The 18566-nt window shown below is 34.9% G+C and overlaps 1 protein-coding gene across 1 annotated transcript; it reads right to left on the bottom strand.

Moving 5' to 3' along the window:
- Positions 1-2183: 2183 nt before the first annotated feature.
- LOC110024639 (F-box protein SKP2A) lies at positions 2184-14763 on the bottom strand. Its single transcript, XM_020724719.1, has 5 exons — positions 14501-14763; positions 13789-14048; positions 12680-13028; positions 12472-12613; positions 2184-2820 (listed from the first exon to the last, which is right to left on the bottom strand). Exons 2-5 carry the CDS (start codon positions 14028-14030, stop codon positions 2453-2455), a joined length of 1101 nt encoding a protein of 366 aa, XP_020580378.1. The 5' UTR covers positions 14031-14048; positions 14501-14763; the 3' UTR covers positions 2184-2452.
- Positions 14764-18566: the final 3803 nt, after the last annotated feature.

An 18566-nucleotide genomic window follows, 5' to 3' on the forward strand; every position in this document is an offset into this window, starting at 1 on the left:
GCCAGAAAAGTTTTCCGAGGAGCCGTTTGCAATCAGTTCTGCGGCAGTTTCGGGCCAGAGTTGCCGAGGTGTTTGGCGAGGTTTTGTCGTGGGAGGAGTTCTACGGAGAAGAATTTTTTAGAAGGCCGCGGAAGGAAAGAGGAGAGGGAGTCAAAAGGCCGCGGAGAAGGACGAACAGTTGCCGAGAAGTTCGCGGAGCAAATCAACCCGCGCGAACAGGCTTGAACAGGCGCGAACAGGGAGCAGTTTCGCCGGGTGTTCGCAGAGCGAGTTCGCCTGGAGCTGTTCGCCAGGTGGAGTTTGGTTCCGTGAACAGCAAGTTTGTCACAGGAAAAATGGTGAGAGGTGGAGTTGGATTTCGTTGATTTTTCGCAAATTTGTTGTGAAACGTGAAATTTGGCTGAATTCGCAGTATTTCACCTAAATTTTTGTGCGAACAGAAAATGTGCTTCGTGTAAAGTTTGTCACAGGAAAAATGGTGAGAGGTGGAGTTAGCGAATTTCGTTGATTTTTCGCAGATTTGTTGTGAAAGGTGAAATTTGGCTGAATTCACAGTATTTCACCCAAATTTTTGTGCGAACAGAAAATGTGCTTCGTGTAAAAAAATTGATTCACAAATCACAGAAAACTGCAGAAAAATTGCTGCAATTGACATGAAATTTCAGGTTTATTTAAATTTATTTGTGGTGTGTTTTGTTTTAATAAAAGACAGGAAAAGTTTATTGCAGAATTAATTTCAAATGACAATATTTGGTGCAAAATTCAAGATGATTAAATTCGATGAAACAAAGAACTTCGGATTGTGGCAAATAAGGGTGATAAATTTGTTGACACTATAAATAATTTTAAAGATATTGCGAGCTATGAAATCTGATGGTAATATCTATAAACTGTTGGGGAGCACAGTTGTAGGTGAAGTTCACTTTGTCGAATCATATGATGAAAATGCAGCAGGAAAGTTGACCAAACCAGGCATTCTTAACAAATTCTTGTGTTACTTAAACTTGTTGAATGTTTGCAGTTGCTAGTTGACATGTTTGTCCAACCCACTTTGTTATAAGAAACTCCATAATATATTTCTCCTAAGGGCTGTATATTTGTAAGGTGAAGATTTTTCTTCTAAGGGGCTGAGTATTCGCAAGGTGAAGATTTTTTCCTAAGGGGTTAGATATTCGCCAAGCAGAGAATTGTTAAGTACGACTCATATATCAGGCATTTGGAGTCTCTTGGATTTGGAGACGTGTCTCTTAGTGTAAAGAGATATCTCTTGGATTAGTGGGTTCGGGGAGCGAGAGCGTGTTTGTAAAATTATCTGTGAGTTTTATCTATAAATAAATGTGTAACCCTATGAATATGTAACTTCTCTAAAATAGTGAATTCACCGCTCTGCTCCCGAGGCTGTAGACATCTATGCCGAACCTCATTAAATCTCTATGTTCTTCTGATTTTGTGTTAATTCTTATTTTTCTTCGCCTTAAATTACACAACAATTAATACTAACTCTAAATCATATATAATAGGGGCATTCACATGCATACCACACAATTCTTATATATTCACATATCTAACTTCTAAACTTTGATATTTACACTGGTAAGACTCAATTTTTTAACAGAACATCAAATATATTATTATTATTAACATTCAAAATGTCAAATAAAATCTTCATGTATAAATTTATAACACCAAAAGTTCAGTCAATGTAAATATCAAAGACATATAGAACCATTAATTATATGGTACGTAAATATCCCTATATATAATAAAAGATGTTATTTATTATGAGCTATCCTTTTTATTTGTGTTGTTAGGTTGCTTTCTCGTAAAGGTCTACTTTGGGCGAGATTTGTATCTTCGACACGAATGTTTGCATGATTTTAACAAGGACAATAAATGTGGGGCCTACCAACAAATATGCTTAGAAACTTCAGTGAGAATTTGATAAATGTGGGGCCTGCCAAAAGGAAATTCTGCAGCCATGAGTTTAGACATTTGAGCGAGAAATTGAAAAAAAAAAATGAATGAGGGTGGTTGATTTGTAAATAGAATGTTTCTGGTGGTCTGTATGTAATGGCCTCAATTGAAGATTCAAAATCAGAACCGAATATGCAGTCTTATCTAAAGAGCTGCCTGCTACTTGACCGATAAATAAACTTGAGCCCACCTTCAGTTTCATAAAGAGCTAGCAACCTCAATGCTAAACATATCTATAAATAACTCAAAAATAATATGCTGGACTAACACAACTCCTTAGACAAAGTTGCAAGACAGGGAAATTAATAAAATATACCCAAAACAACATTCCAAATGATGCTCACTAGTTTATACCTACCATCCAAGCTCAAACAACCCCACCCAGGCACAGTTTAAACCCGGGCATTTGCATAATACTTAATATGTACAAACCATTTTTCTCCTCCAAGATCCTTATCAACAGCAGCTGTAAAAAGCTTTAGTGAGAGAGCCCTGCTCTGCCCGGGCGATGATTCTGAACAGCACAAACGCAGTGGACTGCTGTCAGGCTGAGGCAGCCACTGATGATGAGGGAATGCCGTTCGGGACAGGTGTGGAGCGCAGGGAAGGAGTCGCACACGGCCTGAACGGCAGGAGGGGTCAGAGCCGTGCACTGGCTGATGTTGAGGTTCATGAGTCCCTCTTCGCCGTTGCTACTTTCATGAATGGAGGCCCATGAACAGTGCTTGCTCTTCAGGCGGCTGTTGGCCAGGGAGTACATTGCTCTGTCAGTAATGTTCTGGCAATAGTATAGGCCTAAGGATCTCAGTCGAGGGCATCCATTTGCCAAAGCAATCACGCTCTCATCTGTGGCCACCAAACATCAGGTGAGTGAAAACTTTCATATGGGCATTTTAATAACAAATAATAGAGATTTCATCCTAGCTACTGCGTTCAGGAGTTGAGAAGACTCGATTGAAAAACCTCAAAAATATCACCAAGTGATTTAATTTGGAAAATTGGCAAAACAATATGGCAAGATGCATTTGGCAAACATGGCATGTTATGACACCCCTAAATCAGGAAAACCAAATCTATATGCGCTAAAGAACAGTTAGGAAAAAGTGGAACGTGAGGAAGTTGGTAGAAGCAACGTGTGAAAGAAAGTGGTACAATATCCACATCAGCCAATATGTGATTCTCCTTTAAGTAATTCTGTTCCTACCATTCAAAGAGATTTCAAGGCACGGATTTGTAATTTGACAGAGGAAACTTTAGCTAAGCATATGGCTCAAAGATAAAAATATGAATTCATTCATAACTTCTAACCATGTTAACCTTCGGCGGTGTTTGCGATGCCATTTTAAGCAGAATTTACGCAAGGAATAACGTAAATCCCGCCAAATGCGAAAAAGCAGAACTTAAATCAGAATTTTTCTCTGTTTTAACGGAAATTTTGGATTTATTAAATCCTGTTTTTAGGTGGATTTAACGGATTTAAGTTAGAAAGGCTTCCCTCATCACCAAACACTTTAAGGGATTTAATCAAATTTAAAATTAATCGAACCAAACATTATTCTGGATTTAACACATCCGGATTTAATAAATCCAGATCATAAGGATTTACTAAATCCTATTTAACTTGAATCTTAGGCGCTGCCAAACACCCTCTTAGTTTAAAGTTACCCTTCATATTCCTTCCACTTTATACTATTTCTGCTTAGTAGTGCCTCTTTGTTCATTATTGTACAATGCTTACATAGTTTAGCTCTATTTATATAACCTTATTGACGAAGGTGTTAAGAGTTTGGAATTTCTAATTCAGATCAAACATACAGTGAAGAAGACTGCCCCGACAAACGTTCAAAATTCACAAACCACAAACGGCTATCTTACACAGATATTTAATACAATAGAAGAAAATTAAACCAGGTATGAAAATCAACTCAGAAAAGAAAATTGTTTTTATTATAAACCAAAGACAACAAATTATGGATTAAAAGCAACAAACATTTTTCATGCACTTATAAAAACAATATTACATTAAGCTTGACTCCATATAATCACTTTGACAACCAAATGACAAAACATGAAAGAGAAAAAAAACAAGATGACTAGTAATTAGTAAATAAAATCAAGTGCTTGAACAAGGAGGTAACCTTTCCTGAATCTTTAGATATCTGACTTCAACAAGAAATTTAATTCCGGAAATAAGCACAAATTAAGTTATTGCACATGCCTCGGATCCCCTTATTACTCATAAAATCAAATGGAAAATCCCATTAATCAACCGTAAAGAAAAGGCTGTAATAACAATACCTGGTTCGGAAGATCCATAGTAATAGTATCAAGTGTTGAAGGCTCAATACAAGCCGTGAGAAAAAATTTAAAAAACTACTACAGTCAAAGTCACAAGAAGGGTCACGAAGAAAAAGCCAAAGAAGAGCTAACAGACAAAAAGCTATATGAGGGTCGCTAAATTGAAGTTGTAGCTGATGGGGACAAAGAGAGAAGGCAAAAACTTACATGGAGTTGCCAGATCACAAGAAACAAAGACTTCAAAATGCTAATATTAAAAACCAATGACTCTTACTCAAATAGAAGCCGACTCGGTCTTTATTCTACCTAATTTTATTATAAATCCTTTCTAATAATATAGTTTCACCCTGACTAAATTTGAAAGCTTGCTAATGATCTGATCTCAAGTTGATTCAACCCCAGCTCAAAAAATTGATCAAAGTCATTCTCGAGTTGTGCAAGTTTGATTATAAGTTGCAAGATCATGGTTTACTAACGTTCGAGTATGATTAAAGCCAAAATTTGATTTGATCGCGATTAATTTTCAAATCACTTAAAACAAATTTTTAGTCCAACAAGCCATTGAAATTCAGAGTAATACGGAATTAAGCAAAAATAAGAATCATTTTATTGATATGAAAGGAGTATAAATAACCCTTACATGAATCCTAGAATAGATAAAACAATAAAAAAAAGAAATAATATCAAAGGAAAGATATCACCTAATATCTCCAATTAATCAATTTATATTAAATAACTAGAGATAAAAGGAAAGAAGAACATAAAATATAAAAACCTAAAATAGAAAAGAAAATAACTCATAATCCAAGAAAATAAATATAAATGGGAAAGGAAATTAGTCTAAATCTAAGGAAATAATTTATTCCTTATAACTTATCACAAGAATAAATTGTTTTCTAATATAACTTCTAACATTTTCCCTCAAGATGAAATATGATTGAAACCATGTTCTACTTGGATTTGAAAATATCAAGCAATAGGCGAGGGAGATCCTGTGAAGTAGAATTTGAAATTTTTTTCCCATATTGCAATTGTCTTTGACTGCAGTTCCCACATTGTCTGTAGATAGGCGGAAGACTCCTACAGGTAATGTTGCAGGAAAGTAGACAACTACGGTTGTTTTTTACTATAATTCCTGCAGTGTTTATAAGTAGACAGAAGACTCCTACATGTACTATTGCAAGGGAGTTCGCAGGGAAGTAGACAGCCTTTAAAAAAACTGCAGGGTATGACCTGTAGAAAAAGAAGAAAAAGCTCCGGAGGCAGACCTGCTGCAGGAAAAAGCTCCAGAGGTAGGCTTGCGGCAGGAAGAAACTTTGGAGGGCCTGATGCAGGAAAAAAAACTCTGGAGGAGGAACACCCTGAATAGCAACAACAAGAGATCAAAATCCACGTTTAGCAAATTTATGAACCTTGATCTTTACATCCTCCCCGACATAATATAGGCTAAGTATCTGCTCAGGAGCTTTGCTGACACAATGTCAATGACCTTGAGCATCAATGTGAGTTAAAGCAGTTCTCTTGTGAATAAGATTAAAAGGAAATGGACCTCGGTGATGCCAGCCCATGCCTTTTTAGGGTTTGCATGCATCCTAAACATGGTTGTCATCCTCTTCGAAATTGCACCTTGCTGTGATAACCAATGAGATCCAATAGTTACAATGACTAACAAGTTTGATCCAAGTCAAGCTTGACTCCTTGACTTTGATCCAAATAAAAAAAAAGTATTAATTAAAGCTAGAAATAAATTAAGTTGAATTGGAAATAAATGTTATAATTAAAAATTTCAAGCAACCTTTCTAATTAACATTATTAATTAACATTATTAATTAATATTACCTATTAATATTTTTTAATTTAATAAAATTAAATACAATTATTTTAAATTAATTTTAAAAATATTATTAATGACTAATTATTGGTTAAAGTTCAATTACTAATTAAAAATTAATGTTAAAATAAGTTTAATAAAATCTAATTAATTTAAATTAGTTTAATAAATATTTAATTGATAATTAATGAATGTTAAGTACTTCTAACTAACTAATTAGTTTAACAAAAGTTCTATTAATGATTAATTAGCTTAATAAATAGTTAACTATTTACAAATATAATTAGAAATTAAAAATTAAACTAATTTAATTAGACTTGGTGCCCGTTTGGGGCAGCTTATAGGGTGCGGCGGAGTTTTCAGAACGCCTCCTTCCCGTTTGAAAATCGCGATGGCTCTGGATTTTTGGTGGCGGGGCGTTTTATTATCGTGATTTTCTTCGTATCTTCGCAAGCTGGATATCCCCCGCGTCCCGCGTTGACTTTTGCGATTAGGGGAAGAATTCTTGTGCTGCCCTGCATATTTCCCTTGCCCTCCTTCGGAGAATCGCCGCCTCGCCTCACAGATCCCTCAGCTCGCCCTAGGAGAATCGTCGCAGATCTCCATCAATTGATCGGGAGAATCGCCGCCTCGCTCGGCTCGCATAAAGGAGAATCGTAGATCTCCCTCGATCTCCTCCGCTCCTTCGCAAGGAGAATCGCAGATCCCTCGCCTCGCATCGCAGATCGCCTCGTATTATATACTTTTGTTCTAATTTCAGTTCTATTGCAAACAACTTAACCAAACAGCGACAGAATGATCATTTATCCAACAACAGCTCCCACTAAGCTGTAAGCTGTTCTAAATAAGCAAACAGCAAGCCAGCTTATTCTGATAATCTGCAGATTATCAAAATAATTTGTTTATCAGCAGATTATAAATAATCAACAGCTGCCCCAAACAGACCCTTAATAATAAAATTGTCAACATATAATATTAAATTCATGTTTAAACTAACGACTTAAAAGGCTGAAATAAGTTATCGAAAAGTTTCACGAGAATTAATTTGATTTAACATATTTATACCAAACAATTTTCAGAATTTAAATATCTAGGGAGTTATCATATCCGAATTTACAAAATTTACTAAATCCATTTAGGTTAAATCCAAACTACAGCAAAATAGTCCCTTAAATGTTTGAATGAATTCAACTTGGATATTAATGAAATCTTTGCTACCTAAATTAGAGCAATATTGTATTAGGGGCAAATGAACCTTAGGAGAACAACAATGAATTTAACTTTGATATTAATGAAATCAATGTTACCAAATTATTTATCAATATCATTGATAAGGGACCCATGTACCATAGGAGAAAACAATAATCACTCCACCCACAACATCCCTCCACCATCCAATTTTTTTCCACAAAGATGAGGTAAATCCAAAAGGGATAAAAAGAGAAGGAAAAAAAAAAGAAAAACACTACAAGGCATGCTCTTCCCCCACTAAATATTTTTCCTCAACAGTCCCTCAAATCTAAGAGTGAAATATTGGATTTAGTACTATTAACTTCCTAATCTTGGAAAGTTATATCTGACATCATCTCAAGAAGCTAAATCTACTAATAATAAATGTTTCAACAGGTTCTAGCAGACAATGCTTCGAAGTCGTCAAGACAATCAATCTTAACTAGTTTTTGCTAGTGTACGGATAAAAGGAAATCAAAATTGGGTATGATATACGCATGGAAAAATTCAACATATAAATTAAAGGATTAAACGTACAGGTGATGGCCAACACAAATTTTCAGCTATTTGATACTCTCACATGCCTTAACAATCTCTCTATAAGTGAAAGCACCCCATATTAGCCATCACTTCCCTTAAAAGAGAAATTTTTTATACCATCAAAATGTCATGCATCAAGAGAACACTTAACAACAAGGAGTTTGTGTGCGAGTTGTTCGATCTTGAACATTGCATGTACATGATAAAATAGCCTGTGCCCATGAGAGACAAATGAACTATTTAATCCAAACCAAGTCTTTAATTATGACAACACATTTTGTTTTAGAATATGGATCAAAGAGGTCTAATATACTAATAGTCAAAATTATTTTCTATCAAATATTTAAGCTTATGGATGAGGGTAAATACAATATTTAAACACCATCATATTGTTCACATATTCAATGGAAATCACAACCAAATTCTCCTATGCACCCTTATAATTTTTAGAATGGAATTATCACCTCCACATAGGTAAAGATAGGAGGACCCTTCGAAAAGGAATGGAAGGGTTTCATCTAGATCATAAATACAGGCCGTCATCATCATCAAATTTACCCCAATTATCGAAATCAACTTTCCTCATTCTTCAATCATTCTTGTTGAGAGCTAATTAAAAATATTCATATTAAATAAAAACAATAAGAATTATTAGATTACCTGATAGGTTTATCTTTTATATAAACCATCCGTATAAGCTAAACGGGATCACGTATTACCCAAAAAAAATATATTTTCGGTCAAATACTTGCTAAGACCAATTTAGCACAAGCCTCTATCTAATATTTTATATTAAAAAAAACAAATGGCAAAGGGAAGTAAGAATAGTGTAAAGGTTGGATGAAAATGTTGGCAAGAAACACTTTTTAATATAGATAGCCAATTAAACAACAAGCGCATAAAACAATGATGGGCATCCATTCCAATCTATGCGGACTAAAAGGAGAACCAGTAATAATGCAGGTTCAAAACATAGGAAAAAAACAGTCAATACTAAAAAGAAAAGAGAGGACTACTGGCTAGAGCTAAACAAGCTTCACAGTTGAGATTTGAAAAAAATAATAATAAGCAGGTTAAGACGTGCCGACAATATGAATTAACAACATCATGATATGTTAGGAGAAAAAAAGTAATATAATCCAACTTATTAGAAATTATACCAACAATTAAGCAGAAAAGATGACAAAAAAGTATGGAACTAGCTGAAAACATTCAAGTAAATGACTGCTTCCAAAATTCATCTTTGCGTTCTATATTTATTTTGAGACAGAACCATGTACCATGCTTAGCTAATTTATAACGCATCATTAAGACAGTAAGCCAAACATCAATCGAGCTAAGAGGAAAAAAGAAAACCGTATTTTTTCAGTTAATTAAATAACATGTAACATCTCAAATTAAAATAATTACTATAACTAACATCCATCCATACACTAACATCACTTTATATAGTAAAGAAATACGTAAACAATAAAATTTATCAAGATATTTATTTAAAACATAAAACTCTGAATAATATATAATGCATTACATACAGACATCCAATTAAATAATACAACCCAGAAAAAATAGCAGAAGGCAGAAGAATTAATCATGCTACAAAACGGATCATATGCCAAAGGCAAATACTACATCATAGCACAAATGTCCCAGCTGAGCTATATAAAAATAGCACGACTTAATGCGTGAGATCTTAAACATAATGCAAAATATTAATAATATTGATTAAAAGCATATGCGTGAGATCTTAAACATAATGCAAAATATTAATGATATTGATTAAAAGCATTGTTTATGTATGTGTGTGTGTGTGTGTGTGTGTGTGCGCGCGCGCGCGCGCGCGCGCCACCAAATTCGTGTGTGTGTGTGTGTGTGTGTAGTATATTGGTTTAGGGGCTGGGTGTTAAAATACACCACCTCTCAGAACTTTAAATTACTTGAACTTGTTTGCCATATATTCCATCGGATTGGGTACAAGAGGCGTAAATTTGGTTTAGATCTGCCCCAAATTCTTATTTTTTTCAGCTGGGGATATTTTTATTAGCTGCTTTATCATATTTGGATGCCTTCTTCTTACTGGATCAAATTATCGTCTCTCATTTCTTTTGTGGGGGCTAAGATAACGTTTTTGATATTATTGAGACTATCCCTATCATTAGCAGAGACAGGAATTTTAATTATGGTTATTATGCCTGCCTATGTTTTCATCTCTTCTGGTCAAAAACTACCTTTTCTGGAATGCTCTCTTTTGTCACTTCTATCAGTATTGCTGGTTTTATTTTATTTGTAGGATACGCACACATCGTCTTTTGGAGCCATTTCTGTTGGTATACTCAATTTTCCTGCAGGGATTTTCCTATTGAGGATTTCATTACCTCCACACATGATTTCGGTTATGATGCATTTTCTATTTACGATGTTTGGGGCCTGCATTGTTTAACACAGAACTCTAATATGGCGGCACATCGAGTTTTTTGGCCTACTACAATTGCTACACCCTGGATAACTTTGGATTTATTTATTCGACTTTGTTGGTTAATTTTTTGGTTTTGATATATTTATTTATGCTTGGGTATACTTTATGATTTTGGTATATGTTCTCTCTATTGCTTTGGGTAGAGTTGTAAGCCGATGAGGATTTCCTATTATGAGTGTGTTATGTATTCATTTTTATTATTAGTTGGGGATCCTCTCCCACCGAACTTTGTACATTTTTTTTTATTATTAACACGTAGGAAGACAAATAATGCTCCTTTAATTTTAATATATATAATGAAACTAATGAATTAAATAAATAAGTACTGTTAAAATAATTCTCAAAAAAATTAGATTTGAATAAAAACTTATTAGGGTAAAAAAAAAACAATGCCAACTGTAAGAGTAAAAAATAAAGAGTAACACAGTGTCAAAGCCTGAGAGCGTAGAAGCTTTTGTGCATTAGTAATAAAGCCAAGAGCGCCTACATCAAAATTAAAAACATGTACCAAATTTATTGACCTCATCTATAGAAGTTGAGTGTGAAGAGCTTCAGTACTAGCCACAAACCAACAGGTGAATGGATTGTCTAATAGCATTGAAGCTGAGAGAGCGAAGAGTTTGCAACTTTGCCCGCTTGCGCCAACTTCGTTCATGTTTGTCTACGCTAACAAGGTACCTTATGTTGTTGCTAGCACAAAATGCAAAAAGTCCACCATTTTTATCCCTCATGACTCACTAAGAAATGGCGTAAGTAATGCGACTATGGGCGTGCCATGCAAAGTCTTATGAAATATTACATATCGACCTACTTAACATTTATATCAAACATTATAAAAATAAAGAACCGCCTCAAAAATGGCGTATGGTTAGAGATTGTCCTTGAGATTTCAAGGTGATTTTATTAGACAATAATTCAAAAAATAATGTTATATAGATTTTAGTGTTGAGCATCAAAATAGACTTTTGAGCAATTCATTGTAGCTTCTTTTCTTTGTTGGAGATGCAAAACTCCAAGGCTAAAATAAGTAAAAAAATATTTACTATAGGTGATATTAACAAGGGAGCCTTCCATCTAGCCACCACTCTTCTTGTACATTGATAAAAATGGTACTTCGCAAAATAGAAGTTAATAAGAGAAATTGTGTTAACAAAAGTTGGTGATACCACTCACAACTAGTGGACAAAACAAAACTAATGTGGGCCCACATTGCAACATCTTGCTAGAGGTACATGCACATGACATTAAGTAAAAGAGTAAATGTGTGTGTACTACCATGGAACTAGAAAGGTGTGCCCTTGGCACATACCCCTATATGAGATAGACAATGGCCTTGGACGCTGTTTTCGTGTTCTACATTGTATTTTAAGCAATAGTGGTGTAGGAAAGACAGTTAAAGAGAAGTTTGCGGTCAGCACAGCCTCATGAGAGTATGAATCTTCATGCAAAAGGGGAGGGAGGGAGAAATCCATGACAATAATTGAGCATATTGCGTTGTTAAAAAAAAAAAACTGAGGAAACCAAAAGATAACAGACGGTAATGTTAAAATACATCAAGAAGAACTCCAACTCCCTAGATATGAGCCATATCTAACAGCGTCATGCATGAATCATGATCAGGCTTTGGCATTTCACTGAGGCGTCATGCATAGTTAATTAGTATCATTAGTCTCTCCAGCATAACTTGAGTTATTGGTTTACCTAGCTAGATTAATAATATATCTTATTCATTTCTTTGAGTTTAGAAAATAAAAATAAAAACCTTACTTTTTTTTGCTTCAAATGCTTGCCCATGGCAACAAGTGCAAGAAACAAGGCAGCATAAGCATTGTGTAGAATGGCACCCAACAAAAAACTCAGAAAGCAAAACACAAGCCCATGCAAGAGTTCCACTAGATTTAATCATAGCATAACATTAGAAGAAATTTCAGAACATAGACTGCTATAGTGGGGAGTACAGTAGATTACAGATTATAAACACATAAAGAATAAACTAGTAACATACGGAAGGATAAGAAAGAAAGAAATAGAAACTAGCAACAAAGTGCAAAAAATCACTAAATCATGAAAAATACACCCAATGAATTGAAAATATAAATTCCACATTTATAAAGAGATATACCAGTTATAAGGACACAGCCGCACAAATCAATAGCCCTGAGATCAGGGCAACCTAGCGCCAAACAAATCACTCCTTTATCAGTCACACCTTCACACCAGCCTAGGATTAGAGACTGTAACTGCCGGCAGTTGTATGCAATTGCCTGTAATCATAAGGGCCTCAAAAAATGTTCTAAAATTGTTCAAGTCAAGGAATTAGGCAAGCATACCTGCAAAGCCCTATCCGATGCAGCTTTCACACATCCACAGAGATTGAGGTATTTCAGTTTTGTGCAGAAGCTTGTTAGATATGCTAGGGCAGAATCACTGAAGGCTGTGCAACCACTGATGTTAAGTTTGGTAAGCTTTGGACATCCATGTGCTAAAGCATACAGTGAGATATCACTTAATTTTTGGCTTTTGCTGAGGTCCAAATCACACAAATCGTGACAATAATTTGCAATGGTCTGAAGAGCAGTATCCTCAACTTGAGGTTTGTTTTGCCGCAAACTTAGTACTTGAAGTTTTGTGAACTTGGGAGCAAGTGAAAGAACAAGATTGTTCATGTGTTCCTTGCACCTGCATTAGGAGAAATACAATATTTTAAAACAAATGAAACACCTAACATGAGATTAGTGGAAGCTTCCAATAAAGTAAAAATTATGACTTGAAAGGAAGCAAATAAGTTAATTAAAAGCAAAAGCAACTCTCCTCCGCCCTATAGCCTAGTGGTTGGTGCTTAGGTCCCCATCTTAAAGCTCATAAGTTCCAGTAAGAATATGAGTGTGTCGTGCTCACCATCTAAAAAATAAAAGCTCTGAAATGTAAGCTTATATTCTGTATTACCCTTCCTATGTGTTTGGGTTAGGCATACGGTTAACATACGCACCCTTAATTAAGGCAAGACGCCTTGATTTGAGTAACATTTAAGCAAGTTGAAGAAGAAGCGTTTGTTTCTGGAGGAAATTAACAAAAAAAAAAAAAAAAAAAAAAAAAAAAAACTTTCATCTCTCAGTTTTCATGGAGTTAAATTCATATAAAAGTTCCTTTCTTGCGAAGTCATTCTCAATCGAAGGCATCCATAACTGTATTCCTACTTTTTATCTCTCTATTAATACTAATTTAAATATTTGAATTAGTAAGAAAATAATCAATCGCGGCTTCAGCAGAGCATAATTCTCCACTTTAAAACGGATGAAAGAAGAGGGGTGAGGAGATTGCCGGCCCAAAAGAACCTGAGCCAGAAAAAAGAAAAGAGGAAATTGATGTCTCCAATCGAGTATGATTCCAAACTATATAAAAACTGATGAAATAAAAGACAGACGATTGAGCTATATACCATGACAAGCAGAGCCGACTAAGCCCAAAGCAAACTGCATCTCTCCAACCAGTGCAGACACCTGATGCGACGATAGCCATCCGATCATCACCAAGTGCTAGAATCCTCATCAGAAGCTCCATTGGAAGGTCCTTCCACCCCGTTATTGCAGCTCCAGTTTCGATTTTACCTCGGCCGTCGAAAACCATAAGACTCTTAAACCACATATCCAAATTCCCAGTCACAGGCCTCCCTCCAACCATTCTCCTTAGTAGCCCCTCCTATCAAACGACAAGAGATCAATGGCATCCAAAACCCTAGATAGGTCTTATAATACCGTACTGAACAAACACAAAAAGTACTCGATTGAGCGACTATAACAAATAAATCGAGCTGGAAACACTTTCTATATATTAAAAATAAAACAAAACAACCAATAAAAGGCACCATAAAGCATTCAAAGAGAGGTAAAACAAGACGTGGACGAAATCACAGACAGATAAACATCAAGAAAACCAGTAATATGTCCCCAAAAATCCAAACGAGGGATCAGAACAAACCCGAAGCAGAACCGATACCCCCACCCCCAAACAACGATTTCAGTCTATCAAAAAGGAAACTAGCGAAAGTTTTGAACACACAACAAAGAAATCAAAACACCCACCGGAAAAATCCAAACCCGGGCCGAACAATACATCACAAAAATTTATCATAACAGGAAATGATTGATCACCTCGAGAAAAAAAACAAATAGAATCCCTCCAAAGGAGGATGAAGGGCCGCGTGCTGACGATGGTTCCGTCTACCTTCCTCCCTCCCTCGCTCTCTCTCTCTTTCTCTCTCTACCTCGACTTATCGGAGCGTTTAAATATATATATAGCTGTAACGTCTGAGGAGAAATGGATTGCAGCTTGGGGCTGGAGAAGACTCGAGGAAAAGAAGAGTACGAAGAAGACCACTTTGGCGGTAGGGATGACACGTGGCGGTTAGAGAGTAAAGGTTGTGGGTCCCGGAACCCACAGAGAGCCGGGAAGGAATCGGCCGTCCAGACTCGAGGCCGCACGCAATATGCAAAATAAACACATTGGAAAGATGATGGGGTCGCAACATAGTACCTGATGGGAAATGGTTCCATTTATCTTTTTTAATTTATTTACATATCTACCCAGCATTTTTATATTATTAATGCTTTTCATAACATTTTAAAGTTAGCTTATTACATAAATACTTTTTAGCTTTTAAAAACCAGACACATAAATATAGGGCTGTCAAAAAGGCTCGTTGTTCCGATAGCTCTTGTTCTACTCATTAAGGAACTCATATTCGGCTCATTCGCTAAGTTAACGAGCCGAACACGAACGAACAAATATTTCAGCTCGTTTTGATTGGAAATACTACTCATTAAAGAGATATATATATTATGAGTAGCATTTTTTAAAAAAATTAATTGACTACAAGGCTACAATGATTAATAATCAATTAAAAGTATTAATTAAAAAAATAGAATAAAAATTATTAAATTAGTTTCAAATGATGTTTTAAATCTTGCCCAATCCGTAATATTCTTATGGCTGCGTGATTAGGATTGTTAAAACGACTCTATTCGTAAATCGTGTTCGGCTCGCTAAGCAAACGAGCCGAACACGAACACGCTTTCTGAACTCGAAATATAAACGAGCCGAACACGAGCGGCTCGTTTACACCCCTAAATATAATATGTTTATATTTTTTTTAATGACTGCGTAAGATAAGATAATAATACAGTAAACGGAAGAACGTATTAAAAGAATAAGCTGCGGCTCTTTAATACTTCTTAATTTGTTGCTATTTTATTAAATTCAAGAACGTTATTCAAAATTTACTAAATATAATTGATTAAGCTGGCAACTTCTCAATATGGTAAAGACTGCTTAATTTAGAGGTTTCGTAAAAGTAAATCCAAAAACTAGTATGTGGTAGGGGTGTTAAAAAGCGGTTGTCTAAAGATATCATCTTTTTTGTTCCGCTCATTTTATTTCGAACACAAAGAATTTGTTTAAATTCAGTTTGTTTGTTTAGGGAGCCGAACACGAGTTGTTCGTGAACTGAAAATTATTTTGACAATCTTACTCATGCCGTCGAAGGATGTTAACAGTTGAGACTAGATTTAAATCATATTATTTAAATTCAAACAATATTTAAATATAATTATTCTATCTTTTTAACTAAGAATTTTAATTAATTATAAATCTTTATAGCCTTGTAAATTAAATTATTTAAAAATATTACTTGTGAAATTATATATATATATATATATTATTTCGAGTCAAAAAGAGCTGAACATAAACGAACAAAATTTTGTTCATGTTCGACTCGTTTATGAATCGAGCTCAAAATAATTGTTAGTGTTCGGCTCGCTTGCTAAATGAACTAATTGAGCACAAAAAATTTAACGAGTCCAACACAAGTTGTTCGCGAACGACGAGCTTTTCTGGTGTCTCTATTTATAAGTAGGAATCTAAGCATAATTTGTAAGAAATATGACATTTAAGCGAAGTGAATAAATAATAACATGCCTTAATAAAGGCTTCTCATGAAATAAAAATTTGATAGTGTTGAATCTGAAATTGGCTAGGAGACATGCGTGAGAAATAGAGAGCTGGAGAGAGGGAAAGGGAAAAGCAATAGCATGGTATTGAACAGTAAATTGTGTAATCTTTATTCATGAAATTAACATATTTATAGGAATGGGTCTTCGTACAATTACATGTTGTACCCTGGAGTATGTAAGTACGGGAATGATATTTTAGTTTATACATAAATATGACCTAGGGGCCCATGGATATGATCAGGCTACCCTTATGTCAGGTGGCCATCAGACTAGGCGGTCACAAGGTCGGGCGGCTACTTGCTGATTATCTACATCAACAGCTCTGAAACTAGAGGGGTTGTTTCACTTTCTCGGTCTGTCCGGGTGGGAAGGCGTTTGGTTCCCATGAATGGATCTGGTCAAATAGCTTCTTTAGGGGCTGATCTACTCATTTTTTCTCTAAAATGCACTATCTTTCAAGCACATGTTGTGGCATCAATTTTTAATGTTGTGAGTGTGGGGTGTCCACTCGCATGATTTGATATAGTCTACAATTTGTCCATAGCATTTGGTAGCTCAAGACACTCAGCCAGGAGTCTCTAGCACTTGTTCGAGCAAAGAGCTAAGGTTGGCGGTGATTTAGCCTTACCTGGAAGAACTAGCCATAAAAAAGGCTCATTCAGAATGCGAGACATATTCACTTCTTGCTGTAGTGTTTAGAAGTTACCACACATCCGTCTGGAGCCACTCGTGGTCAAAGAAAGTCATGAGGTCCTCCCACACGGGCTACGAGAAAATTAGGGTTCGGGACACCTTATTCGTGTTGTAGCTTAGGGCGCTCGTTGACAATGATTTCCCCGGTGCATGACCCGGGGAATTGTGGCAATTGAAATTAGATTTTAAAGTGAATTTCCATTTTGAAAATGAAACTTATATTTGAATTGATATTTCATTTTAGATATGGAAATTATACATCACAAAGGAAGAAAATGTGAATACTCTTACAACATTTGAAATATTTCTTTTTTAGAAAATATTTCAAGGTGTTCAATTAGTCGCGTAAGGAACTGCGGTGACGAGAATGATTAGTTTTATAATTGGTTTTACAGTTGGAAACAAAATACAAAGCAAATATATCTGTGAATGGGTTAGAGTAGATACAACTGTAGACAATATTAGAAAAAGAGGTCAGAAAGTCTAAATAAACTGACAAAATTATTTTTTTATTAATAAGAAACAATGATTATTATTTGAAATTGATTGATTTTAATTTTGACTATGATAAATAGCGAATCAAAATAAAAGCCCCTAGCTTAATGCTAAAAATTTTTGATCAAATTTCTTTAGAGTCAAGCATAGTTAAATGGAAAATCAAAATGTTAACAGCCTACTAAGGTTGTTAGGGCTGTCGAAGAATGATAATCAACGAACATTTATTCATATTTTACCTCTAATCTTGTCTGTCACCATACCTATACCAACTCTTTCACAATTATATTTCCACCTAAGTATTCTTGTCTCAAAATCATCTATCATTAGATTACTTTTACACCTCTAAATAAATTCTTAGAATGAAGTGTTTCATATAATGTAAAAGTTTTCATTTCTTTCTCCAATGAGATATCTAATTTCCATTATCGAAATGGAAATTCTCTTCGAATATTATGTTCATGAAATTGTAAAACATAATGTTCAAAGTGATTTTTCATTTTGGCATTTCATTTTGGCAATGGAAATTAATTTTTTTTTTTGGAGAAATGAAAACGCTTACATTATATGAACTGCTTCCTTCTCAGAATTTATTTAAAGGTGTTTAACTAATCTAGTTTAAAGTTATAAAGTAAAGGATGTTTAGGTTTATGATTAACTTTTCACTTTGGGACAAAATATGATACAAATATATATGTGAGGACTGATGTAGCTATAGTGGCATGCACTATTAGAGAGAGATGTCTTAATGGATTGTAAGTTAATGTTTGATTGATTAATGATCTTCAATAGAACTAACATAACTAAGATGTTAAATGATCCGACAATGAACCGAGATGATGTAGGTTCCAAATAAATTCGAACCAAAATTCTAGCTTGTAGCTCTGCGCATTCATTTCAATTCGAGTTTCATGTACAAAGATGATGTAGGTTCCAAATAAATTCGATCCAAAATTCTAGCTTGTAGCTCTACGCATTCATTTCAATTCGAGTTTCATGTACAAATTAAACTTAGAATCAA

The sequence above is a fragment of the Phalaenopsis equestris genome, unplaced genomic scaffold, assembly GCF_001263595.1.
Source record: "Phalaenopsis equestris unplaced genomic scaffold, ASM126359v1 Scaffold000002, whole genome shotgun sequence".
Lineage (NCBI taxonomy): Eukaryota > Viridiplantae > Streptophyta > Magnoliopsida > Asparagales > Orchidaceae > Phalaenopsis > Phalaenopsis equestris.

Coding starts and splice junctions, on each gene's coding strand:
- LOC110024639 (XM_020724719.1), bottom strand. CDS start 14,030: ATGGTTGGAGGGAGGCCTGTGACTGGGAATTTGGATATGTGGTTTAAG. Junction 13,029..13,788: donor AGTCGGCTCTGCTTGTCATG/GTATATAGCTCA, acceptor CTCCTAATGCAG/GTGCAAGGAACACATGAACA. Junction 12,614..12,679: donor CATCGGATAGGGCTTTGCAG/GTATGCTTGCCT, acceptor TTATGATTACAG/GCAATTGCATACAACTGCCG.